This window comes from Zalophus californianus, chromosome 4, assembly GCF_009762305.2.
Source record: "Zalophus californianus isolate mZalCal1 chromosome 4, mZalCal1.pri.v2, whole genome shotgun sequence".
Classification (NCBI taxonomy): Eukaryota; Metazoa; Chordata; class Mammalia; order Carnivora; family Otariidae; genus Zalophus; species Zalophus californianus.
This window is the reverse complement of record NC_045598.1, coordinates 184,172,040-184,199,016: the sequence shown is the minus strand read 5'-3', so window position 1 is coordinate 184,199,016 and position 26,977 is coordinate 184,172,040. Positions and strand designations below refer to the sequence as shown.

The 26,977-nt window shown below is 43.7% G+C and overlaps 1 protein-coding gene across 7 annotated transcripts in view; it reads right to left on the bottom strand.

The window, feature by feature from the left end:
* KHDRBS3 (KH RNA binding domain containing, signal transduction associated 3) overlaps positions 1-26,691 on the bottom strand; it is a 180,503-nt gene extending 153,812 nt beyond the window's left edge. For 3 of the 7 annotated variants that reach the window (XR_003523740.2, XR_003523741.2, XM_027615975.2), the window contains exon 1: positions 26,466-26,682. Coding sequence is in view for 5 of the 7 variants with exons in the window: in XM_027615975.2 (XP_027471776.1) it covers positions 26,466-26,553 (88 nt within the window). In the remaining 2 variants the exon portion in view is untranslated. Of the gene's footprint in view, positions 1-25,436; positions 25,459-25,964; positions 26,014-26,465 lie in introns of those variants that run through there. The other 4 variants (XM_035727224.1, XM_027616005.2, XM_035727223.1 and 1 more) reach the window with 4 other exon arrangements.
* Between the last annotated feature and the right edge of the window lie 286 nt (positions 26,692-26,977).

Here is a 26,977-nt window from a genome sequence, read left to right as displayed (position 1 = left end):
CTCCACGTTAGAGGTGAGGAGGAAGAAGGGCAGAGCAGAGAAGTAAGTTATCTGAGTCACAAGGTTCAAAGATAGGCTCTATACTACAAGACGTGTGCAGGAGTGGAGGCAGGGAGGGCAGGTACTTTCTTGCAGGTAACATTTCTGGAACCAGAACACTGCACTTAACAAAGACTAGTCAATTTCCTCCAGCAAAAAGCTACCAACATGTCAAAACTAAGGGACACTGGGTGGACATGTTCCTTTTCAGAGCTGGAGAGGTCATCAAAACCAACAATGACTGGCACTGAACCATAAGGTGCTTCTCCAGGTACAGAAACAAGTCGTCAGCTTCTCTCTCCCAAGTAAGAACCCCAATCCTCCCCAGATACAAATACAAGTCCTGATGCACAGAGAGCTTGGAACCATGCTAAGTGCCCTGCAACTGTGAAATGTTAAACTATTTCTGCATCAGATTACAGCTGAGGCCTTATATACGGGCAGCATGGAACGAGAGAGGAAAGGCACACATGTCAATATCACATGCCAAAGCATCAGGGCACCATGACCGATACACAGTGTGTCCATCGGTCACCAAGTGGACCGGAATCCTGCTTTCTGTCTAGCATGAGAGACAGAGGGGAATGAAACTGAAACAGGCCCTGATCTTGTGGGGGACTACGGCCTGGTAAGGGAGGAGGAGGAAAGGGATTGGAGAGAATTACCAAAGAAAATAAGAAGTCCTATAAATATATTACCAGCTATAATGTGATGACAATAATAAGTTAAAATAGCTGCTTCTGTATTCTGGCTGGTCATCCACCACCTGCAGGCACTTTATTGGGCCTCTACACATGACATCTCTCATTTTCAGAATAGACAACACTCACAAAATGTAACTTATCTAATGCACAGATAATAATCAGCATTGCTGGGACCTGAACTCAAGATTAGCTAAGCACAAACGCTCAACAACCTCCACTCGGAAACATCAAGCATCAAGTATAAGCAGGAACTAACCATACACTTAGTCCACAGTAATAATTAAAACATGTCCTCTTTCCATATGCAATTCAAATCATGATGCTGTTTAGGAGCCTCTCACTGAACATGGGCTCTTTTCCAGGCCTCTGATCATATCCAGACTCCCAATCACATATGAAATTCACGCCATGAAAACCAGTAGCCCTGCATCCTCATCTTGCTCTATTTCTCAACCCTCTCTATTGTTTTGTTTTGCCTTTAAGATTTTTATTTATTTGAGAGACCAAGCATGAGAGAGAGAAGCAGACTTCCCAACATGGGGCTCAATCCCAGGACCCCAGGATCATGACCCGAGCCAAAGGCAGCTGCTTAACCAACTGAGCCACCGAGGCACCCCTCAACTCTCTCTATTGTTGAGGATGGCATAATTTTTCAAAAAGATGCTGAGCACTAGGCTGACACTTGCTATTCTTAACTTTCTCTAATCTCTGGATACTGAATCTAAATAGCAGTAAAAACAAAAAAGGGGGGCATAATTTAATCTTTGTTTAAAGTGTCTTTATTAATAAGCTGAATTTAGAGTAGGTCTCTGGACTTCTTATCTCTGCCAGGCTGCAGGATCAAGTCACAATAAGAAGGATATTTTCACAGCTTAATAAATGAAAGAAACACGATCTCTCATGAAACCCATCATGTATACCTAACAAAGCTGATTATTCAATAGCTTGGCAATAACAATTAAAAGATCTATAAATGTACTTCCCTCTTAGTTCTTTTCTGAGATCAATATAGTAATAATCTCCACTTAGCAAAAAGCATGATCAGGGACGCCTGAGTGGCTCAGATGGTTAAGCGTCTGCCTTCGGCTCAGGTCATGATCCCGGGGTCCTGGGATTGAGCCCCAAGTTGGGCTCCTGGCTCAGTGGGGAGTCTGCTTCTCCCTCTCCCTCTGCCCCTCCCACTGCTCATGCTCTCTCTCTCTATCTCTGTGTCTCAAATGAATAAATAAAATCTTTAAAAAAAAGCATGATCAGTATGAGCAAGTGTACAAGTTAAAATTAAATACATAAAACTAAATACACAACTTCATGTAGAACTATAAATGCTATTTTCTATAAATGTATTTATATACTATATGTATTTATTTTTCTCAAGATCAGTATCTGACATACACGCACGTACGTAAATACCCGTATACACATGCACAGCTAGCACACATAGCTACCATTTCTGAAATATTCAGCACTGATTTTTTAAAAAGGTATCATTTTTGAAGCACTTCTATGGGACAAGGGTCAACAACGTTAAAACAATCCTTTAAGCCTAAGAATTATAAAGACTCTTCCAATTACTTTTAGGGCAATGTCCATGTTCTATCTGTTAGCACAGATACTGAAATGGAATTCAGGCAAGCTGATCCTTCCCTCCCTTGTTTACGGCAATCATTCACCCAGAATCCCTCACCAACCAGAACCTACGGTGCTCTCTGCAGGTTCCACGAGTTCGTACTGTTATCCATTCCCGCTCTTCTCCTTCAATCCCGTGTAAGCTTCAAATTCAGTGGGTGAAGTCTCCTTCCAAACATACCCATGAGTTACACACCCCAAGTGCTCCTCCAGCAGCTGGGCCACATTTCCTTCAGGACACCCCCTCCCTCCTCCATCCAGCTCCTGCAGGGTCTAACAGGTATTTAATAAATTCACTGATTCCACAAACATTTGCAGCCCACTATGTGCTAGGAAATCAACACTGAGCAGAGACACCACACTTGTCCTCTCAGACCTTAAAGGGTTAAGTATATTAACAACCACTGACAGAAGATGTCAAATGAGAACTATCCTTAGACATTACATGTAAAATATTTAAATGATTTAAAATGTTGAAAAAAATAAAGACAAACATATAGGAAAGAATACAGGAAGAAAATTTGTTTTACATAGATCTAAAGGTTTGAGATCAAAATACCAGATAGAAAAGAAAAATCTTTTTATACAAATTAGCTCAAACCATCCTCTTCTAGAAAAAGAGACAGAATAAAAGAGAACTAACTTGCTTTTCTTTCATCAGAGATGCTTCTGCAAATAAGTATTTGTGTGCAGATGATTCATATTTGATCAGGTCTGATAAAAGTATTTCTGCAAATCTATTTCTGTCACAATCAATCATGTCAATTTATAACAAATATACACCATATAAGAATGAGTTTTGCTACATAGGTAAACATCACTGTTATTATTCAAACTATGTTCATATACTAAAAACACCTGGGAGACAAAACACAAGACATCCATCCCTAAACATGCACAGATTACATATAAATAACTATTAACATGCCTTTCTGAGGGAGCTGAGAAAGTCATTCAGTTGTGCTCAGATCACTTAACTCTTCTCACTTAAGAAACAGAGAGGACATGCTCCCTGCCTAGGAGCAAACCTCTACTTTCTGGGAGGAGTCCACCCCTATGACCTCCCCATCACCACAAACAGGAGCTCAGAGAAGAACCTAGGGTAAGTAGGCTTCTCATAGACAAGTGAGCCTACTGCCCCTTTAACAGTCCTTCATCCAAAATGTTCACTCAACATCTTCTACATGCCAAGCCCTGTTTTGACTATGTGGCATCAGCAGTAAATAATATAAAGACCTGCCCTCATGGAGCTTATGACCTGCAAAGTGGTGATGCCTTTAGAGAGAAAAATAAAGCATTATACGTGGTACGGGACATGGACTTGAGTTTCACTGACCTCCCCATTTGCTTCTCAAACCATGAGGTCGGCATGCTGACCCTGAGCCAGGACTGCCTGTGAACAGTGAGAAAGTTGTGTAGGCACCAAAATGGAACGCATGACCCACACTGCTCAGGCATGTTGCTCTTTACTCTCTGGGCCCAGGGTCCAGGGTGGTCTTACTGCCTGGCACAGGTCAGTAACAAATACACCAGGTAGAATGCAGGAACTCAGGCCTCTCATAGTGATACAAGGATCCTGGTGTCTCTTTGTAAGCTATCCACTTTGAGTGCCTAGGCAAATAAAAAAAAAATATAGAAACCAGGGATGCCCACTAATCCTGTACATCTTACAGTGCTATTAAGAGTCTCCAGTGAAGTAACAGGTGAAAATCTTTGGTAAAAGCCCTGTAAAACGCTTTCAAATGCCATCATCATCATCGTCACCATCATCATTTGGTCCCATTTGTGTTTGATTACAGCATTGAGGAACGGCTGATATTCTAAAAATTAACTTCCACCAAAAAGATTAAGCTACCATATGGACCCTTACATGAAAACCCTTCCTGCAAGGAGCAGAGCAAGAGTTTGTGTGGAAATGGTACCGACAACTAAGGAAGTGACCAAACAGAAAACAAACCCTGACGATCTCCAGGCAAACTGGCCATCGGGTGATGCGGCACCGGGTGTGACCCGCTCCCCTCATTCACACCACCTCTGCAAACCTCCAAACCTCTGCTCTTCTGGCTGGCCTGCTCTCCTGCAACCGTGCACACGGCTGGCAAACTCGTCCTCATCTTTCGAGGTCCAACGTAAAAAGCACCACCTCTGTGGCTTTCCTCGTCCCATCCAGGCTGATTCCAGGTCTTCTCATCAGCATTCCTTCGTTCGGTGCCTCTTACTGAACACCTACTACGTGCCTGTCACTGCTGGAGCGCATGCTGTTCACATGCAGTCTCGATTCCAACAGGGAGGGGCGGACGACAAACGGGCCATATGTCAGACGGTAACGGGGTGCTCTGAACACGGGACGGAGCGAGGAGGGAGCAGGCGCAGTCAGTGCAGCATCCAGCACGCTGCACACGGTGCCACGGTCCGCGTGCCCGCAGACCGCAGCGGCCTGCGTCCGCACAGCCCTCCTCAAACGCGAAAGGAGAAACCGCGGCTACCATGGACAGCTACCGCCTCCCAGGCCTGGGGAGCTCCCACGTCAGCGGGTTTCATCTCCACCCTGGACCCGCGAAGCTACGTGCCACGTGGGACCCACCTGAGGACGTCCGGGCAAGGAGGGCTTACGCTACTTGTCCAGGACACACAGTCAGCAAGCAGGGGTGACAAAACAGATTTGAACCCAAGCAATCCGACTCCAGAGGCCTCATTCTTAGTCACAATCCAGTACTGTCTTCCCAAATACTGGACATCCGAAGTCATCTTACAGCAAGACAAACTGGAATTGTGCATTCGTGCTCCACTACACGTCTCGAAATGGCTTGTGCTGGCCCCCAAACGCAGTCTCACAGCCCTGGACGGGGAGCGAGAATGAGCCGGTCATGACTGGATTCACACACGCCAAGCTCTGGGGAATGCAGACAGCAAGCTCAGCTCCGCAGCACGTGAGGGGCAGAAAGCCCGCAAGAGGCAGAACCAGGCACCTGAGCCTGATTCCTTTATAGCACAGCACACTTAGGAAATCATTTGAACTCACAGTATGAATCTGATTTGTGTACTGTATACTATTTGGTTCCAAAAACTCATTAGCTTCAAAGATTCTTAAAGCTCAGAAAAGGCCCTCCACCCTCCCCCACAGCCGCCATGTCGGCGCCCTAGTACCTGCAATCCTGCAGCAATTACAGGGTAGTGCGGGCGGCTGCAAGCCACAGCCAATGCGCCCAGGGCAGCCGAGTGTGTTCATTTGCCACAATCCATCATGCTCCGGGTTTGGTGCCGGACAACGATGCAACTATAATAATGACCGGTTTGAGAAGATGCTTTCCAACAGGTCTGCCCATTGTGCCACATGTTTATTTATTTTTTAAGATTTTATTCATTTGACAGAGAGAGAGAGAGAGAGAGAGCACAGATAGGCAGAGTGGCAGGCAGAGGGAGAAGCAGGCTCTCCGCCGAGCAGGGAGCCCGATGCGGGGCTTGATCCCAATGACCTGAGCCGAAGGCAGACGCTCAACCAACTGAGCCACTCAGGTGCCCCTGTGCCACATGTTTAAAAGAAAGAAAAGGGTCCATAAAATATGATCAGCAACTTTCAAACGTAAGCCAGGTGCAAAGAGGATTGAATTAGTAAATACGACACTTTAGTAGAGAAAACCATCAGTTCTGACCTTTCTTTTCAATGGGAAAGGGGTACAGAGTGAGGCAGGGAGGAGGGAGACAATGTCTGGAAATGCTAGGGGAAGAGAAAAAACGATCTTGTCCCAGGAACCAACACAAGAACAGTAACAAGACCCCATGATTTAATGCACTTTCTTTTCTAAATGAGCTTCATGAAAAAGAAAGTATAAACACTGGCTGGGCACCTGCTACATGCCAGGCACCTGTCAGACTCTTGACAAATATTTCATTTCCCGCCCCGACTTTCTCACCTCCCAAAAGCACCACTAGCAGTGCTCTCCTCTGCAGAGGTGGATTAACTTGCATGAGTCCTCACAGCTACAACTGGACCAGAGCACAGTCGACTATCTTCTCTCCGACACTAACACTTGCCCCAAAAATGAAATCAGAATCTCAGACAGCAAGCTTTTCCCAGCTTCTAATGCTACTCCTCACCTATCCCAAAACACAACACACACACACACACACACACACACACACACACACACACACACACACACAAAAGAGAGATCGGGAGAAAGGATGACACGCCATGGACGTAGAAGGACAACTGGGCATAGAGCAGATAGAGAACTATCTCAGAGGAACACAAGGTTTCTCCTAGAAACCAGTCTGGGAAGCGAGAGCTCAGTTCTGCCTTCCCTCTTCATTAGTATTAAGCCTTATAAATGAACCATTTCCTATTTCCCAGGGAAGCACTGTAAATTACGTTATAATTCCACTGCAGGTTTTATCAGATGTAAATCCAAACACTAGATACATCATTGCTAATTATTTTTCTCTCTGTCTTGTGGACAACTTTAGCTACTATAAGTTCATCTGCCCAACTAGTAACTCTGAACTTATATATTAACAAAACACCCAATTAACATATAATACCATGTAAACATTCAGTGTTTTAGTTTAGTAAAATATGCTCCCATGAGCAGGTAAACATAAAAGGTGACAGGCTGAGAGCCTCCATAAATGCTCTCTACTAGCATCTCCCTAAATAACCATGTCCTAGGCAGACAATATAAATTATCCTGGCAGTTGAATCACTATATTGTATACCTGAAACTAATACAGTACTGTATGCTAATTTTACTAGAATTGAAAAATTCATTATTTTGTAAAAAAGAAATCTATTAGGAATGAAAAATTTTTAGAAATATGATTCAGAGGGCCTCATCTAAATGTATGCACATAATTACTGGCAGAAAGTTTAACTGGTACAACTCATCTATAAATCAATTTGACAATGTGGGTCAAGAAGCTTTACAATATTGATAAACTCTGACCTACTCATCCCAACTTCTGGGAAACTGTCCTCAAGAAATTATTTGAATGCCCACTGAAGACTTATGTGCAAAGAGGTGCACTGAGGCACTCACTAAAGACCTACTGTGTTCCAGTCATGGTGGATACACAGTCCTTGCCTTCAAGGAGCTTACCCTGTAAAGAGAAGACATACGTAGGAAGGAAATCCCAATCCAGTGTGAAAGACTATGACAGAGGTCATACTGTTTGCACTGCTTCCTTTTAAAATGAAAATCTTAACAGAGAGGGGAACAGCTCTAGTGGTGAGGAAGCAGATTCAGGCTGTCACAGCAATCTAGGCAAGAGTAGAAATGGACACACTGCAAAGCAATGGGAAAGACAATTCTGATTTATAATTCCAAAAACTGGAAATGCTCATTCATGAAACATCAGCTCAGTAATATGACATACATAATATGGAGTACTACATAGCCATGAAAAACAGTGTTTCCGACTTTGCAATGACCTAAGAAAATGATTATGGTAGAACATTAAACTAAACACTAAAATCTAAAATTCTATATGAGAAGGAAACTAAAATATTGACAATGACTATCCCCAAATGATTGCTTTCTGGGGAGTGCAACTTTAAAAAAAATGTTTATACTTTCTATTTTTTTCCAAAATAAGCAATCCTTTATTAGATGCATAAAGAGGACTTTAGATGCACCAGGCATGTGTGCTGGAGCTAGTTATGCAGCGCTCTACAAAACAGACATGAAACCTGGCTTCATGAAACTTACAGTCCAATACAGACCGTATTTATCAGAAAAATATTAGTTTTAAATTTAAATCCAAAAGCAGAGGAAGAAAGGAATGTCCTGAACTCATTTATTAGTTTTAATAGACTTTTAGTAGATTCCTTATGATTTTCTATAAAAGATCACATCATCTATAGAATACAGTTAATCATACTTCTTTCTTCCCAGTCTGGATGCCAATGCCTTTTATTTCATTTTCTTGCATTGCTACCCTGGCTAGAACCTCCAGAACAACACTGAATAGTAAGGGTGAAGGCAGACATCTTTGCTTCTTCCTGATCTTAAGGGAAAAGTCTTACACAATTATGATGTCACCTGTGGGTTTTTCATAGACATCCTTCATTATCAGGTGTGGAAGTTCCCTTCTATTCCTAGTTTGTTGAGTGTTTTTATCTGAAATGGTTAGAATTTATCAAATGCTTTTCCTGTGTCTATTGAAATGATGGTGTTTTTTGTACTGTATTCCATCGATGGTATGTTAACTGATTCTTTAATGCTAAACCAACCTTGTATTCCTAAGATAAATCCTATGTGATTAAGGTGTGTAATCCTTTTTATATGTTGCTAAATTTGGCTTGCTAGTATTTTAAGGATTTTTATTTCTATATTCATAACAGAGATTGGTCTGAGTTTTGTTTTGTTTTTGTTTTTTTGTATATGTGATATCTTTGTCTGATTTTGGAAAAAGGGCAAAACTGTTCTCATAGAATGAGTTGGGAAGTATCTATTTTTTTGGAAGAGTTTGTCAAGAATTTGTATTATTTTTTTAAATGTTTGGTAGGATTCACCAGTAAAGCCATCTGGACCTGGGCTTTTTTCAGTATTTTTTATTTACCAATTCATCTCTTCACCATTCTATTCAAATTTTCTATTTCTTCTTGAGTCAGTGTTGGTTGTCCATGTCCTTCTAGGAATCTGCCCATTTCAACGAAGTCATTTAATTCATGCACATACAATTATTCACAGTATTTCCTTACAATTCCTTTGATTTCCGTAAAGTCAGCAGAATGTCCCCTTTTTCACTCCTGATTTTACTCATTTGAATTTTCTCCCTCTTCTCTTAGTCAATGCAGTTAAATTTTGGTGATCTTTTCAAAAAAACAACTTCTGGTTTGTTGATTTTCTCTATTGTTTTTCTTTTCTCTTTTTGATAATTTGCATTCAAATATGTATTATTAGCAGACATCCATAGAACATGTTCCCTTGACAGTAGCAGAAACTAATTTTTCTTAAGCCACATGGAACATTCTCAAGGACAGATCAATCTGTATTATTTCCTTCATTCTGCTTATTTTACATGTAATTTGTTTCTTTTCAGAGTGTTAAGATGGAAAATTAGGTAACTGTTTTGAGATTTATCTTCATTTTTAATATAGGTATTTTACAGCTTCAAGTTTGCCTCTAAGTGCTGCTTTAGCTTCATCCCATAAATTTTGCTATATTTTCATTTTCATTCATCTCAAAGTATTTCCTAATTCTCCTTGTGATTTCTTGTTTGGCTCATCAGTTATTAAAGTGTCTACCAATTTCCACATATTTGTGAATTCTCCAAGTTTCTTTCTGTTATTGATTTCTAATCTCATTTCATTGTGGCCAGAGAACATCCTTTGCATAATTTCAATCCTTTAGAATTTATTGAGGCTTGTTTTATGGACTAGCATATAATCTGTCCTGGAGAATATTCCATGTGACTTAAGAAAATTGTTTCTGCTGTTTTCAAGGGAACATGTTCTACAGATGTCTGCTAAATCTAGTCAGCTTATAATGCTGTTTAAGTCTTCCGTTTCCTTACTGATCTTCTACCTAGTTGTTGTATCCATTACTGTAAAATTTTATTAAAGTCTCCAACTATTATTGTTAAGCAAGTCATAATTATTTAAGGACATTGTATTAGTTTCCTATTGCCACTGTAACAAATTACCACAAATTTAGTGGCTTGAATCAAAAGGAATGAGATCTTATTTGCAATGACGTGGATGGAACTGGAGGGTGTTATGCTGAGTGAAATAAGTCAATCAGAGAAAGACATGTATCACATGACCTCACTGATATGAGGAATTCTTAATCTCAGGAAACAAACTGAGGGTCGCTGGAGTGGTGGGGGGTGGGAGGGATGGGGTGGCTGGGTGATAGACATTGGGTAGGATATGTGCTATGGTGAGCACTGTGAATTGTGCAAGACTGTTGAATCACAGATCTGTACCTCTGAAACAAATAATGCAATATATGTTAAGAAGAAAAAAAAGAAGAAGATAGCAGGAGGGGAAGAATGAAGGGGAGTAAATCGGAGGGGGAGACGAACCATGAGAGACAATGGACTCTGAAAAACAAACTGAGGGTTTTAGAGGGGAGGGGGGGTGGGGGGATGGGTTAGCCTGGTGATGGGTATTAAAGAGGGCACGTTCTGCGTGGAGCACTGGGTGTTATGCACAAACAATGAATCATGGAACACTGCATCAAAACTAATGATGTATGGTGATTAACAATAAAAAATTTAAAGAAAAAAATTTAGTGGCTTGAAACAACAACATGAACATACTACCTTATAGTTCTGGAACTTAAAAGTCTAAATGGGTATGTAAGGAAGCATGTCCTACCGCTTGGGGCCACATCACTACAATCACTGCTTCCACTGTCACCTGCCTTGTCTGACTCAGACTGCTCCTCCACATCCCTCTTACAAGGACCAGTGAGATTACAATGGGCCCACCCAGATGATCATGACAATCTCTCTACCTCAAGAACCTTAATAGTATCTGCAAAGTCCCTTTTGCCACATAAGGTAGTATTCACAAGGTCTAGGGCTTAAGATGTAGATATATTTGGGGAACACCTTTCAGCTCACCACAAACATTAACTGAAACAAATTACTGAATCAAATTTGACACAGATTGTTGAATCAAGTCCTAGTTTGTTCCATATTACTGAGCTCACCAGGGTCAGTATAAACCAATCACCTTTTAACCCTATTTTTGAATATATAAACTGTGTTCTTTGGACATTCTTTATCAGTTTAATTACTACATCAGCCATGTTTAGTTTCTTTTCTCTATATTTTCCTCATATTTTATGGAATTATTTCAAGTGATCATGCTTCTGAATATGTAGGACTGAAGCAATAATCTGTAAATAAGATACACCTTTTATAGCATAGCAAAAAAAGAGCACAGTTTTTGAGTAGAAACAGCTTGGTTTTAATCTTGCCCTTCACCTTTGTCAGACCCAGTTTTGTTATAAAATGCGGGCATTAATATCTATCTGTATAAGGCTGTTGTAGAGATTAAATAAAGTGATGCATGAAACAATATGGAAAATAGATGGGAAGCAGTGACTGAGGAGGAGCTTAATAAACACTCGCTAAGACTGAAATGGTCTACAGACAGGTAAGAATTAGAATGAGAGAGGGAAGGAAAGAGAAGCTGTCAAGTCAGTCGATTAACTACGTGGTCATTCTGACACATGAACCAAACAATCTTTGACAAATACTTTGACAGGTACTCTGAATATTATCCAGATAACGTCAGTATGATGATGAGTTCCGTACGGCCCTTACATCTTAATCCACTGGAATAGGGAAGCAGATTGAAAAAGTCCAAAGCACCCAGTTACAAGCTGGCCATGTGACATGAGGCCAGGCACAATGTCCACAAAAGCCTGTTTTCTCCCCATCAAGTGGAATCTACGTCTTTTATCTCAGAGACCTGTACTAAAAATTGAGAAAAATACCATCTGTACATCTGCTGGCACTTAGCAAGAACTCAACAAATAATAGCTCATTATTATTAACAATTATGTGACACCAACAAGTTATTTAATATCTCCGGAACCCCGGATGTATATTTAAGAGATAATACCTAACACATGAAAATCCCTAAAACGAGGCTGAAGATGTCCTTGGTAACTGGTAAACATCAGCGTTCTGCAGCCTCCCTTAATTCGTCTGTGCTAGAAAAAACCAATGTCTCCCTCAAAGACAACCACACATCCTCATCTCCAGAACCTGTAAATGTCAAGTTTCATGGCGAAGGAAAACTGCATGTTGCAGACATAACTAAGGTTGTTAATCAGCTAGTCTTAAAATGGGGAGATTATCCTGGATTATCCAGGTAAACCCAAGGTAATTACAAAGAATCTTACAAACCGATGAGAGAAGCAGGAGAGAGAGAGGCCTCCAGGGACAGCAGTGTGGAAAGAACCCATCCTGACATGGCTGACTTCGAAGATGGGGGAAGGGGTCAGGGGCCCAGGGCCATGGGCAGCCTTCAGCAGCAGGAAGAGATAGGCAGTGATTCCTCCCCTTGAGTCTCCAGAAAGGGATGCAGCTCTGATGACAGCCTGACTTTAGTCCAGTGAGAACCAATGCAGACTCCTGCCCTCAGAAATGGAAGATAATAAAGCCACCAAATTCCTGGCAATTTGTTATAGCAGCTGTAGAACACTGATACACTCTCCCATCGAGTTTTTTGGTTTTATTGTAAATAAGTCACAAATAACATCTGAATCTGAAAATTGAAAAAGGAAAAAGCAAATTATTTTTGTTTTCTCTAGGCAGATGAACCTCACCTTAAATGAAATCTCTTAAGAAAATCACTTCTTACCGAACTATACTGATGAGTGACCTAAACAGTGCTTGATTCTTGGCCCTTGTCATAAAGAACTGAAGATATTAAACAATATAGATGAACTCATTATCATTTTGGAACAATGGTGTTAATAATATAATTAAGATATAACCCACTGCATAGAAGTACCTGGTGTTAAAAGAAGCAGCCAACTCAAGAGAAGTCTTTATTATTCAAAACTAAGCAAGACATGGTACACATTTGTCTTGGGCATCCTAGCTTCAGGTAGACTGTACGTTAAGTTTTGAGGCAAAGTTTATGGTTTGAAACCTATTCTTCATGCTGTGATTTTTGTTTAATCAGAGGAAAACTGCTTCTTTGACTTAGATGTAATAACAGGGGAGGCCAATACTCACTCTAGACAAGGACCCCAAATCTAGGAACTCAGAAAAGTTTATTATTGATATTTTTCAAACTGATGGCAAAACTATTATGGAAAAGGGTTTTGAAATGTTACTCGAGTAGAAAGTGACAACTTGAGACTGTTAACTAGGACCTGGTGCTTCATTAATTCCTAGTATGGTCTGTGGTAAAGGAGCTAAAATACAGTGTCACTGACACACCCAAATCTCTGGAGGATACAAAGATCCTTGCTGACCCGCCAAAATTGTGACATCACCACCAGTGAGAAAGAACTGCAGTCCTATAGACTCGCCTGGGCCACCACAGTGGGTCCAAGCACTAGAAGGTGACACCTCCAGGGCAAGTAGACAAGAGAATAAAAATATCACATGTATGTCTTTAACTTGGCTGCTTCCCCACTGAGCTGAAAATGCCTTCAGCAGGAACCAAGTACCACCCAGCTCTATGTCCCAGCACTTAGCCCCGCTGAGGAGCATGATCCTTTCTAAAGAAGTGAACACCCTCCAGTCCAGGGGGGAAGGCAGTGGAGAAACACACAGCCTGCCAGGGCTCTCCCAAAGTGTCCCTGAAAGTTGGACAGTGATTCCCAGAAAGAGTAAAAGTCTGAAGTCTCACTAGTGGATTTGGCTGTTCCTGTGCCATGTCCTGCTGACTGTCCAAGCCCAAACAGTATGTTCTGCTGTGACTCCTTTCCTGGAAGTCACATGGCAGAGCAGACACTGGGGAGCTAAGAACTCAGGTGCCGCCTTCTAGAGGAATACTTCAAGAAGCACACGACGGGTGTCGAGTCTGCCTGTGTGGGGCTCCATGAAGAGGGGACAGGTGCACTGCTGGAGGATGGGTGCCCACAAGATGCCAGGCACTTTACCAATTCTCCGGTGGTCATTTTATAGATGGAGAAACTGAGGCTCACAGAGCTTATTATTACCAAAAGTAGCACCCCAATTTACCATTTATGAACAAAACCCTGACAGTCAAAAGGAAACTAAAAGAATGTACAATACACAACACAATTGACTGTTAAGACACATGACTTTTGTGTGTGTGTGTGTTCTTCTAAGTCCTTGTAGACAGTACAAATGCAGGGCGGGGAGTCTGTTCTGAATTGATGGTACCCTACGTGATGGGCAATGCATCCAAAGTGCAGGCAGCGCTTTCTTTGTGCGTGTCTCTGAGTACGTGAGATAGTACATAGACACTGAGGCAGAACTCCCTCACGACTTCCCGTACTTAAAAACAACAAGACAGTAAAAAGCAGTAAAACTCATTAAACAAATCAAAATCTTGTAAGGCATCTCAGGATCTGGGAGTCAAAAGCCAGGTGGGGGTAGGAGGCTTGTGCAGCTTCCCCTTTCCCTCCAGACCAGGACTCTCCACAGAGCCATGAGCTGCTCTGGGACACAGAACTTTAAAACCACCTTTCTGGCATCTTGAGAAAGGACTGAGAGCAACGTCATGCTTTTCTGATCAACAGCCTGCAGACAACAGAACAACTGCTCACCAACACGCTGACAATCGACTTTTGAATTTGGGGAATTAAAAAAAAAAAAAAAACATAAAGCAATAACTAAAAGTTTGATTTATTTCAGAGGCATCAGAGACACTTTAAATTAATTTATTTTGCATCTTCTTGCTTCTGCTATTGCTATCTGCAGTACTCGGGTGCTTGGGTGTTTTTGGTGTCCCATGTTACCTGGGTCGTTGTCAGTGTGCATCAACAACAGGTGGTCCTGCCTAATGACATACTTTTCTCTGAGAATGGGTTCAGTCCCTGATAAAACCCATTTGTCACTGCTATAATGAAGTCCTCTTTTGAATAAATTAGAGCAATACATTACATAAAGAAAATTGTGAAGAAACAAACCTATTCTGAGACAATAAAAGGAGCATAACTTTGAGATTTCTCACACTGGCAATTGGTGCTCGAGTTCTGCCTTTCAGCTGAAGACTACACAGAACAGGAGCTATGCTAGACCAGAGCAGGGGCCACGTGTAATGCCCACACCTCACGGCTCTGTCTTGAGATACGCCTTCATTAAGAAAAAATAATCATTTTATCATGGCGAGACAAACACCCTCGGGAATTTTATGAAATTATTTTTTCTTATTACTTTGCATATTGTGCATACTATGTTTTTAAAAGACTCACATCTTGCAAATTAAATCCCCAACAAATCAACATGTCCAATGTGTCATAAGAAATTGATATCCAAAATATCCATCTGAGAGGAATGAGTGGTCTGCAACAGAAACAACAATTAATGAATCATGAATTCCCTCATCCAGAGGGCACAACTCTGACTGTGCCCTCAGTGTGGATGGCATCGGAAAAGAGAGGTGAGGCCTGGTCCCTGCTCCCTAGTAGCTGAGAGCAGGGAAGGGTGGGCAGACTACGGCACAGTGCCCGTTTCTCTAAGTGTTGTCAGGACACAATCATACACATCCGTTTCCATACATCTCTGGCTGCTTTTCTGCTACAACAGTGAGTTGAGCAGAATGTACAGCCTACAAAATATCCCCTCCTGGCCTCCTACAGGAAATCTTCAGGCCTACACGCAGCTTCCCGTGAAGACGATCCCCCTGCAGACACACAGCCACCTCCTACTGTCCAGAAGGGCCCAGAAGCAATGACACCCTGGCAGCCCAGATCCTGATGCTGAACGACCGTCCCACACTACGAGAAACCAGGCTCCTTGGAAGAAATGGCTGATTTTAGAGCCACAGCAACGACAAGATGTGCCTGGAACAAAATGCTGTGAGGAAGTAAAAAAATACTCAAAAGACGTACGGGACGCTCCTGTCAATAGGACCCAGGAGCCAGATAAAGGGCTCCCCAATGGCCAAATCTGGGGCAATTTAACAGAAATTTATACTGCAACAGTAAAGGATTATAACCAGTTGAATCAAGAACTTATATGGACAGATGACCGCTGGAGGGAGGGGAGAGAGAGGAGGAAGGACAGACAGAAACAATGGACATGTCCCCTCCAGCAGAACGTCAGGCAATCAATGTAGAAAGAGTGAGTGAACAAGATCACCATTTCACAACCAGCACAGTAATACTGCGGCTAAGAAACACTGGTGGATACTAAAATCTGTGAGGAAGAGTTTATAATGAGGAACAGAATACTGACAAAGTCTCAAAGTAGCTCCCGCAAAGTACAAATGACTTACACAAGGAAAACAGTATCTTCCCAGCGGAGGCAACTGGCAGCCCCTTCACCAAGTAACCAAATGTAACCTCACAGGTAACGGGACAGAGTGACAGTGACACCGTGCGCCTCCTCATCTGAGTACTGAGGAGGACACACCACACCTCTGTGAATGTCCGCCAAAAGTGTACACACGTGAATCCAATATTAAGGAAACAGAAAACCTGAACTGAGGGACATTCTACCAAAAAAAACTGGTGTGTGTAGTGATCAAAAATGCACGTCATGAACGGTAAAGGAAGACAGAGGAGCTCTTCCAAACCAAGAGACTAAAGATGCCTGACAGCCGAAGGCACTGCGTGTATCCTCAACTGCATCCTCTAAAAGACAAACGGGAGCAAAGAGCAAGATCGGCACGTGGACAGGAGAGGAGACCGTCCTACGAAGCAGTGATTAACTTCCTAAATCCGACCCCTGTTCTCTATGACTGCAGTTACCTAAGAGGAGGCCCTTAATCTTAGAAAACACACACCAAGGTACTTACGTTCATCGGGGTCCGGGGAGGTGACACAGGCACCTCCCCCTCTAGGGTGTCGGGAACGGACGTAAGTACCCGGACAGGACGGTAAAGCCAGCGTGGGAAAATGTTCACAATTGGTGAATCCAGACAAATGGGCCTGTCGGGTCTCAGCACTACTCTTTCAACTCTTTTGTTTTAAAACTGTTTCCAAATAAAAGCTGTTAATGTCAAGAATGAGAACTAAAGGTGTTAACAATGGGAGGGGGAAGGAAAGAGGAGAGAGACGCACAGAACCACAAGGCGCAGCGCGAGGAGGAGAGGAGGGGTCCGAGCGCGTGATGCGAACCCAGGGCGGACTGGAGTCAGTAATTAGCTGGGAGACAGGAAAGGTGCGCAAGTGCTCTTCCCGCCTGTGGGGGGGTGCTGCGTCCAGGGGAGTCCTCTCGGAAGAGCACTCCTCCAAGCCCCGATTGGCCAGTCATTCTCTGAACCCCAGAAACGCCCCCTCCTCCCACCGCAGTGCTAACTCACTCTCAGAATCGGTCCCTCTACATGTTTATCTCCCTCCCTGGATTACAGATTGCTGGATAAAAAATGTGAAATGATGATGACGATGAAGGCGGCAGCAGTCACCTACACTGCACTTACTACACATCCCACATGACACTACACTGCTCCCCACGCGGCGCGTGTAAACTGCTCAAAGACTCCAACCGGCTTCACTTTTTTTTTTTAATGACCATTTTACAGTCATGGAAACTGAGGCTGAGCAGGGATCGCGTACCCAAGGTCACCACTACACGAAGTGGCAGAGTTGAGACGGAACTCCAACCTGTCTGAAAACCGTTCCTCACCTGTCCTTCTTACCAAACAGCATGCTCCTCATCCCAGTAAGTTAGCAGCGGCTTGCACTTGTGAGGCAAACAAAAGGTGAGCAGGATTTCTCTAAGTACTTTGCTCTGCTCATGTTTGTGAGCATACCCAAACTCAGAGCAAGGAGCAGAGGCGGCACAAGGGGGGAGGAGAAAGCCAGCCCTAAGAAAACTGCCGGCGGATCATCTCCTCACTGGGAGATAAGCAAGAGCTGAGGTAGGAAATTCAGATACAAAAGATACCATGTGAGGAAGAGAAATACATAAATGTGTAGTGAACTCATACTAGATGTAACAAATATGTCCTGTATGTTAAAATCTTAAAGTAAAACTAAATAACGTCATTGTCATTGCCGTTCCACCCCAACGAGCCAGGAGGCAGGCATCACCGCCTTGTGCAGATAAGGAAACAGCGAGAAATGACTGGCCCAGAACACACAGCTACACCAAGTGGTGCGGGTACTTCCCAAATATTAGCTGAATAAACGAGTAAAATGAAAGAAAGCTCAGTATACATTTTGCAAGGCTTATATACTCTATCCAGTATACAGCTCTGCTAAAATTACTAAAAATGTAATCGTGACTTTGTCCAAAATTTCTCCCAGGTTTTGGCCCTGGTATGGATCAAGCCCCTGACCCCAGGAGGAAGCAGGAACTTCTACAGCAGCTGACAAAGCTTTGGTTACTATTGTTTGCTTCCTCGTACAAATCAAAGATTTTGACTCCTCTGCTCCAATGTAAACAACAGGACTATAATTTTTCCCCACAAAACGACCAAATTTGTGGCCAGCAGCCATCCATCAGACTACCCTAGCACCTTTAATACAGTTTTCAGTTCAAACGCTTTGGGGGCATTTTTTCTCTAGGGACGGGAAGCCCCCCACCGTGACCTTGCACAGGCTAGCTACCCCTGTAACTCCCCGACTACCTGCAGGGTGAGAAGAGACCTAACTCCCAGGGGCTCCCCGAATCAAGGCAGCCATGTGTGAGCAGTGCCTGGGACACCTGAAGCACTCCAGACGGTGCCTACGGGACGGAAGTCATGCTTCTCTGCGAATACTGAAGAGAGCTACCGAGGATGCCTCTTAAAATCAGCAATGTGAAAGACACAGGAAAATCAAAAGCAACGCCGGTCTGTGGACAAGCCAGTACAGCTCGCAGAAGCTGCGGGGCGGACGGAGAGGGCAACCAGCTGTGCGCAGCGCCATCTAGTGGAGCGGGAGCAGAGCACAAGTGCCGATCAAGGGAGAAGGCCGAGCCGGCAAACCGCCCCTGCTCCCATCGGCTCTCATCTCCAGGGGAGCTCGGACCAACAGTGACGCCCGGTGTAAGACGTGTATCAAACAGGGTGCTCTCACATCCAGCTCATGCTCTTTATCATACCAACGAACAACATCAGTGAGACGCCAGGAGCACCATTTAAAGTCCTTAAAATAGCAGCAGGGGCTGATTGGTGAAAAATTATGGAAATGTAAAAAATGATGGCAATGTACAGCTTACCAATTCAGAGCAAGAAATTTTGTGCCTGTGGAGAGGAGCTGCTGAGGGTCCAGCTATGTTTTAAGAGGTGCAGTCACAAAGCTGTTTATGGAAGCTCCAGGGGCAGAACTGAAGTTTCTGGGGCTACTATACCTCGAGCAGCATGGGGACAATCAACCAGTGCTGCTAACTTTCCCTGGGTATCACTAAGCTTCCCAAGAATGAGTCTGTTCTTCAGTATTTCCTACGCTGGAAAACTAAACTCATTCTAATAACAAAAAATCACCCTGAGAGCTGAAACTAGGGGATTAAGTTATTAATACGTTTTATGTCTGGAAAGTGATGCCAACACACACATCGGTCTCAGGTCATCATGTAAAAAGAGCAGGTAATGTTTACTAAGCACCTTTCATGTGTTAGACACTGTACTCATCTCATGCCTGAAACAACAGCCCTGCAAAGGAGGTAAAAAAGCACTCCCATTTTAAAGATGGGAAACCAAGGCTCCCAGAAATAACTTGGCTAGGCTCCAACTAGAAAGTCTTCACCTCCCATCATCACATGGTGCCTCCCGCAGCAGCTCTTCCCTTAAGTAACACTATTCCCCATGTAAATGCCATCCACCACACGTTCCACGCTGCCACTGGTCACAAAGTTCCTGCCCCCTTTGGTCAGCCCACTGTGTGCCACTCTGCACAGTACGCAGTCCGCCCTCTCAAAGATCACCCCTCCCATGCCGAGCAATTAATTTGAAGAGCTGCGTGGCAGAGAACTTCCCATGGAAGTCAAAGATGAAAATCCAGCCGCGGTGAAAGCTTCCACCTGTACTTGGTGCTCACAGGTGAACTGTCTATCGTCTGGGAGGTAGGCAGGTAAGGATTTGAAACCTGGTTTACCACTTAGCTTTCTGACCTTAGTCAAATAATTTGATCTTCATGCCCTCACTTTTCTCATGTGTAAAAATAAGGTAAAACGATTTACTCTTTTAACACTGTGAGAAAAATTAAGTGCAATAATGTACATAAAGCATCTAACCCAGGAAAAGTTCTTGATAAATGGTAACTATTACTATTAGCAATTGCAAGGCAAGGATATTCAAACATCCTCCCCACCCCCAGCCCACTGCCATCGGAGAGCCAAAACCATTGTCTGTGAGAATATGTTCTTTTATGTTCTTGGCACTCTTTTCCCCCCACTTTCTGAGCCTATTTTTAGAAAATGGAGAATTTCTAAACATACAATAAACTGACTAAAAATCCCTGATATCATCCTTTGACCAACTGTTTCTGTGATAAATACAGTATTAAAATATAAAGAGCTCTGTGCCTCGGAGAGGTTCCTTCAAGATACCACAGAGCCTTTGTCTTCGTGATTTTCCACAAAGTTTCCCTATTTTCTTCCCGTCCATTGAAATACACATAATTAAAAATCCTTACCTTGAATGCCTACCTAAGACTGGGAAGTGCTACTGGAGAACACAGGGAAAAAGTGAACTTGCCTTTTTGGTAAAACACATTTTAGGCAGACCTCTTTTAAAAATTCATCATCACCAGTGGAAATTCCTAACTGGCTTCTACTATAATAAGAATTTCATTTAAAAACAATCTCAACTTCTGTCCTTGTATCTGTTTTCTTAAAGTAACCTATCAAAACACTGCATACTCAAAATTTCAGCGTGACTATTTAAAGTTGTGCACCTTGACTGGGCAAGTTGCTTTACATTTTGAAACTCAGATGAGTCATTTGAAAAAACAAAAGAGCAGCAGGGGATAAAACCACCTATCTTGCAAGATCTTTGTGAGGATTAGAGATAATGCATAGGAAGCACCTGGCACAAAGAAGCCCTCAATTTGGCAGCTTTTATCATAATCATTATCCCCAATGCTAAGGAAAGCTTCTATTTTTTGGTAAAAAATATAAACCATTCCATCTTCACTCAGGGGGAATGATGATAACAAGCAAAAGGGTCTTGTGCTCTCAAAGCCGCTGCAAGCATTCAGTCTGCAAGCCCAGTTGCTTCTCTGGTTTGGGGTGTCTGTTTGCCATCTGAGATAGCGGATTAACTCCTTCAGGTAAGGCTTATTTGCCATGTAACAAGGGCTTCAAATTTCTGGTTTTAGTCTGTCATCAGGAATCTAGGGAAGGAGAGCTAATTGTATTGGCGCATACTGGCTTAATAAGTTCCTTAAGAAGAAGAAAAGTAAATAAACATCTGATGCAAAGCAGATCTGCTAACATCTCGTTGTCTCCTGGAGAAGAGCCCTGCAGTCCTACCACATGCAAAGAGCATGAGGGCCTTCTGCTGCTGGTCTCACGCTGCATCTCACTCAGAGCCTCTCATTTGTGCCTGTGCCCCCATCAGCTGCCCTACAGTGACAACACTCTGAGTCTTCCACCTCCATGAAAATTACAACACAACACTGAAATGAAGATAGGAGTGGAAGCTGCAAGAGCTCCACGAGGTGCTCAAGACCAAGCCATGGAAGCCCAGGCCGGCCGCCCAGAAACTGACATTCTCCCATGGAAGACAGAGGTCCAAATAACGTAGTGTAAGGACAACCACACCATCGGAGAGGTAAGCACCGAGCCGCTTTGGGAAAAAAAATGGGCCATCTAAATCCATTTGGGGATAAGGAAGTGACCACAGGAGATCCCTTAGAGCAGAAATTCCAAGGGTGAGGTATAAAAATGGATGCCATATAACTTGTCTTTCAAGCCCAGCCCAGCCATGAACTGCCCGCCCAGCTGGACCTTCTCCCTCTGCAGGCCAGTGTGGTTCAGGAAAGAAGAACAAAGCTTGCACCCTCACTGGGACATTTTGCAAGTAAATCACCTTGGGTAAGTCACTTTAGTTGTTGGAGTCTCAGTTTCTACAACTGAAAAATTGGGCTAATAAGCTCTACATTTCTGGGCTGTTACAGTATTCAGATTACAGACATGACTCGGCACAGAGAAGAACCTCAAAAATGTCCCTAGGCTGACCAAGTTAAACCATCTAGTCACTCAGCACTTCAAAAGGACAGTTGAAGGATAGGTGAGGACCTTCCTTAGGAACAAAAAGGGCATCTACAAGCTTGACACTCACTCTCAAATTCACACATGTGAGAACACTCATTTCTCAGGAGTGGAGTCTGCATTCTTCCCTGGCCACCTCCAGGACTCAGCCCAGGGCCTGGCACGGCAGCTTCTCAAGCAACATGCTCAGTAATGACCAGATACCAAAACATTGTGACTCACAATCACTGGATCACCTGGAATCACAGTCACGCTACAGGAAACTCAGAAATGGCATCCCAACCATTTTCTTACAAAAAACAATCAACATTCGGAAAACCCTAAGAAAAAACAATTGAAAACTAAAAAACCACAGCCTCCTTTGGATGAAACAGAGAATCACACTCTACATCTAAATATAATTCTGTAATTTCCATTCTCATTCATCTCTCTTACTCCACATGTCTGACAACAGTTAAGCAAATCACAAACATTTTCCAAAAGGGGGTCACCAAAAATCAAACATTAAGCCGTCAGGTTTTGTTGAAAAAGAGACACGGCACATCGGGCTAAGTAATGATCCTCCCTTTACACATTTTTACCCCTCACATATATCCTAAGTAATGCTAAGAGTACTGATATTAGAGAAATTGATGTAAGATGAGAAATTATTATTTTGAAATACCATCAGAGAACTTTATCAACCTGGACACAAAAAGACCACCTTAATCTTGAATCCTTTGCTCCACTTCCTCTTGTAACCAACCACTAAATATAACTTGGCAGTGAACCAGCCACCAATCCATATATTATATCAGATAATTAAAAATACAGGGTTATATAATCTTATTTAATGGTTACTTGGCTTGGATGAAAACCAATCCAAAGCAGTACCAGAGAGCTGGGTTAAATATAATGCATAAGACATTTCTAAAGATGTTTTTCATAAGAGTCAGTGCATCCCCTACTAGCAAATATAATACAAAACATGGGACGCTACTTTCATCTCCAATTAAACCTCCTTGGCAAGAAACAGCAATGTCAATTCTCTATAGGCATGGAAGTGAGGGAAGGGGGTGATACCAAAGCCTATTTTCTTTGATTCAGGTTGAACATTAAGTAAACATTAACTGTTACATTTGGTAGAGAAACAAAAGTACTCAGTATTTAGGGGGAGGGGAGCCAGTTAGCCTGAGAAAATAAAAAGTCAGCAACTAATGCCCATCATGAAACACAAGCCTCGGAAAAGTATAAAAGCCGAACTGTATTAGCACAGGAGCATATATCTTATGTCATCCCAGCTCAAGTTCTTACCAAAGATTATTAGAAAAAAAATAATTCAGCTAGGAGGCTGATCAATGTTGACGACTACAGAATTTTTAAAAAACGGCAACACCTCATTTATAAACTGTTTCATTATCATAATGTGTTGATTATGAAAGTAATAAACTGGTCACAGGAGGGCTTTAATTCAAAAGTGCCTCTTAGCCGGAGCATTAAAATCCTGTAGGATAAATCTACCAATGTTTGTTTCTTCAAAAAGACCACTAGATAAGAATAGAAAGACACTTTTTTAGAAAATCAAGATAAGTCAACCAGAAACAAGCATATTAATGATACTGATTTCTGAAGGGTTTCAAATTAGCATGTGCAAAGTATTTTATTCCATCTTTGCGGGAAGGCATAAGTGGCAAGAATAATGGCTTTCGGAGACAGAAGACCTGACTTCAAATTAAATCTCAGTTGCCCACAAGCTCGCATAGCTGGGTTCCTCAGCTGCCTCCCCAGAAAAATGGAGACATCAGTGTCGACCTCACAAGAGTGCAAGAACTGGACATCACGTACCGTTAAGAGCCTTGGAAACTTGAACACACTCCACACAAACATGAGGTATCGCGTTCACTGCTGACCATTGTCACTGCACAAGTTACTGTCGGAACACTAACGCCAGTATTGAAATTCAGAATAAACTCCGAAAAAAATAGTTTTTTTCGAGGCAAAGAGTCAAAAATGTAGCTAAGTAAGAATAAAAATACTTTTCTGTAGCCAATAACAAGACACTTGTCAGATTCAAAATCAAAGTTTTCTAATAACCATTCAAATTCAGATTTAAGATACTATTTTAGAAATGCACTGGTAATTCTGGAGTTACATAAATGAGCATGATTAATATTTTAAATGATAGGGCTTTGCTTTCTGATATCACCTTATGACTTAAGGGGAAACATGTCTGTCTGAAGTAATCTAAATTAACAGTAATAAGAGCACTTCAGTAGCACCCTTTCCTTCTTTCACATAATTGTTCAATGTGAAAAATGTACTTCTTACCCAAATTACACTTTTTATGGGAAAGTAAGGTAATCAGATTTAACATCTAAAAACAAATGCTAAATGGCAATATTGTCCAATATCTGTTTCAAGTAACTAGAGGCCATTGCCACCAGTAGAAACAGAAACCGAGAGAATTTTGAATGTGTTAGCAACACGGTACTATAACAACATGACACAGAGAAAAAAAATCTAACTTTCAAAATAAGATAACTCATTACACTTTTAGTTAATCTGTTTCCTTAACTGAATACAACATAACTTTGTCAGCTTCTTTATTAAAAGAAAAAATGCACTTGATTCCACAATCTAGGATATTTCTAATGCCACTGATCTCACACAATGTACAAAGAAATTTCTTTTACAGAAATGACAGCCCAGCAGGCAACAAAAGATATATGTAAATCATAAAGAGCAAGGAGTACAAGCCTAACTGCAGAACAGTTCAGAAGAGCATGGGAATAAAGCTGAAAATTCTTTTTCTCTAATTTAAGAATGTAAGCCCATCACTTTTTCACAAGCCCACTTTATTAAAGAAATAAAAATAAGCTTGCAATTAAAATGGGAGAGCTCTGTAAACCGATTTCTATTCAACCATTCAAACAGCATTCATGCTTAAATTCTTGGAGATAGTGAGTCTCTCCACTACCACCATCAGTCGACAACACCCTACTCTGAAGAACTGGTTGAAATAGGCAAATGCTGGAGGTTGCTATTTTAAAATATAGACATCTATATACAAATAGAATATGTCTGCCTCATCTTTCACTTCCAACAATAAAGGAGCCAGGGCCAGCATTAAGATCAGCAGACCCGATTTAACTCGGGGACCACAAACTGTCACTGCACAGATTGATTCATGCAAAAGGTAACAGATCTGACCAGATAATGCTTCTGCCATCACCCAGGGAAAAAAGCAGACCAGAGGCCCCCCAATCCATCTTTATCTGAAACACAGATTAACAGATACGGAAGGAACTGAGGACTGCTCCTGGGAATGCAGGCTTGATTTACCGTCCATCCCAGATTACTCATGAAGCTGGAGGAAGAAGACGCCAGGAAATACGGTCCTAGGTAGGCACGCCTCCATATGTCCCTGTATCCCTGTGCCCTGTACTTCCCAGGACTGTTCACACCCTGAACTGGCTGAAGCAGTGCTGAAAGGCATAGGCAGCAAAGACTCCTTGCCCAGTCTTCCCAACCCCTAGCCAGCCCCCAGTGAGAGTGACCCACCCAGAGCTTCCCAAAGAGAAGACAGGCAAGCCAGGAAGGACGCAACTGCGTGGGCCTCTTCTCCCCTACCAACCCCTCCAAGGGCCAGCTTGCAAGCCTTGGCTGGAGCTGCCCACCCCCAGGGAGGGCAGACTACCCTACAAGGGTGGCTAGAGCCTTGGCATGGAAGAACAAGAGGGAGAGAAGAGGAACTGGGCTCTGTCACTAGGACCGCCGGGTCCCTCTCCTCTGAAATGCTCAGGGTCTGACCCCAAACCTCCCCCAAGGTCCTCAAACTTTACTAACAATGCAAGCACCTGTTCCCTTCACCTCGTGTGTATTTCATCTCCTCAGATCCTTCCATTTTGCTCCAGCTCTTTCTCCAGTTCCTGAACAAACCAAACACACTAGGATCCCTGAGTCCCTCACAAACTCCCCTCCAATGAGATCATTCAACCCCCGCCCCGCCATATCCCCCAGATGTTCGCCGTCCCCCACCCACAAGTTTCCCTCGGGTATCCTCGAGTCCCCAAAGATCTTCAAGTCACATCCAGCCTTCTGCCCCCCTGCCAAGCCTCCCAAAGGCATATCTCCTCCCCCGCCCCGGTATCCCACGTTCTCCCAGGTCCCCACCCAAATGCCCCAGATTGCTACCTGGATCCCCGCCCGCCTCCCCATGTCTATTTCCAGCCAACCCCACAGGTCCGCCTCCCAAGCGCCCCGCATTTCTATCCGCTCCCGACCCTCCCCGTCCCCAGGCCGCCGGCCGCCACTCCCCCGGTCCCAACGGCCGCCGGCGACAGTTAACGGCCGGCCGGCGAGCGCTCTCACCTTGGTTCACCAGCCGCAGAGCGTGCGTGAAGGAGGGGTCCAGGGAGTCCTTCTCCGCCATCAGCTCCGGCAGGTACTTCTCCTCCATGCTCTCCGGCCGCCGGGCCCGGGACGCCGACGCGCGGCAGGCGAGCAGCGGCAGCCCCACAAGCCCCGACCCCCGCCCGCGCCCCAGCGGCGCGCAACCCGGGCCAGGCGCCGCGGCCGGGGCGCGGCAGAGCCAAGCCGGGCGGTCGGCCCGGCGGCGGCGGCCGGCACGGGGCGGGGCGCCGGCCGCGCAGCCCCGGTCCCCGGGGGTGGCCGCTGAGTGCCCCGCGCTGGCGGCCGCTGCCTCCGGCACGCGGCCCCCGCAGCCCCACAGCCGGTCGGACAGGAGCGGGCGCGGGCCGGTGCGGTCAGGCGGGCCCTCGGGCCCGGCCGGCGGCGAGCTCGGCGAGCTCGGCGAGCCTGGGGTAGTCCCGGGCGAGCCCCGCCAGCCGGCGCCGGCGCCCAGCTCAGCCGCGACCCGCACG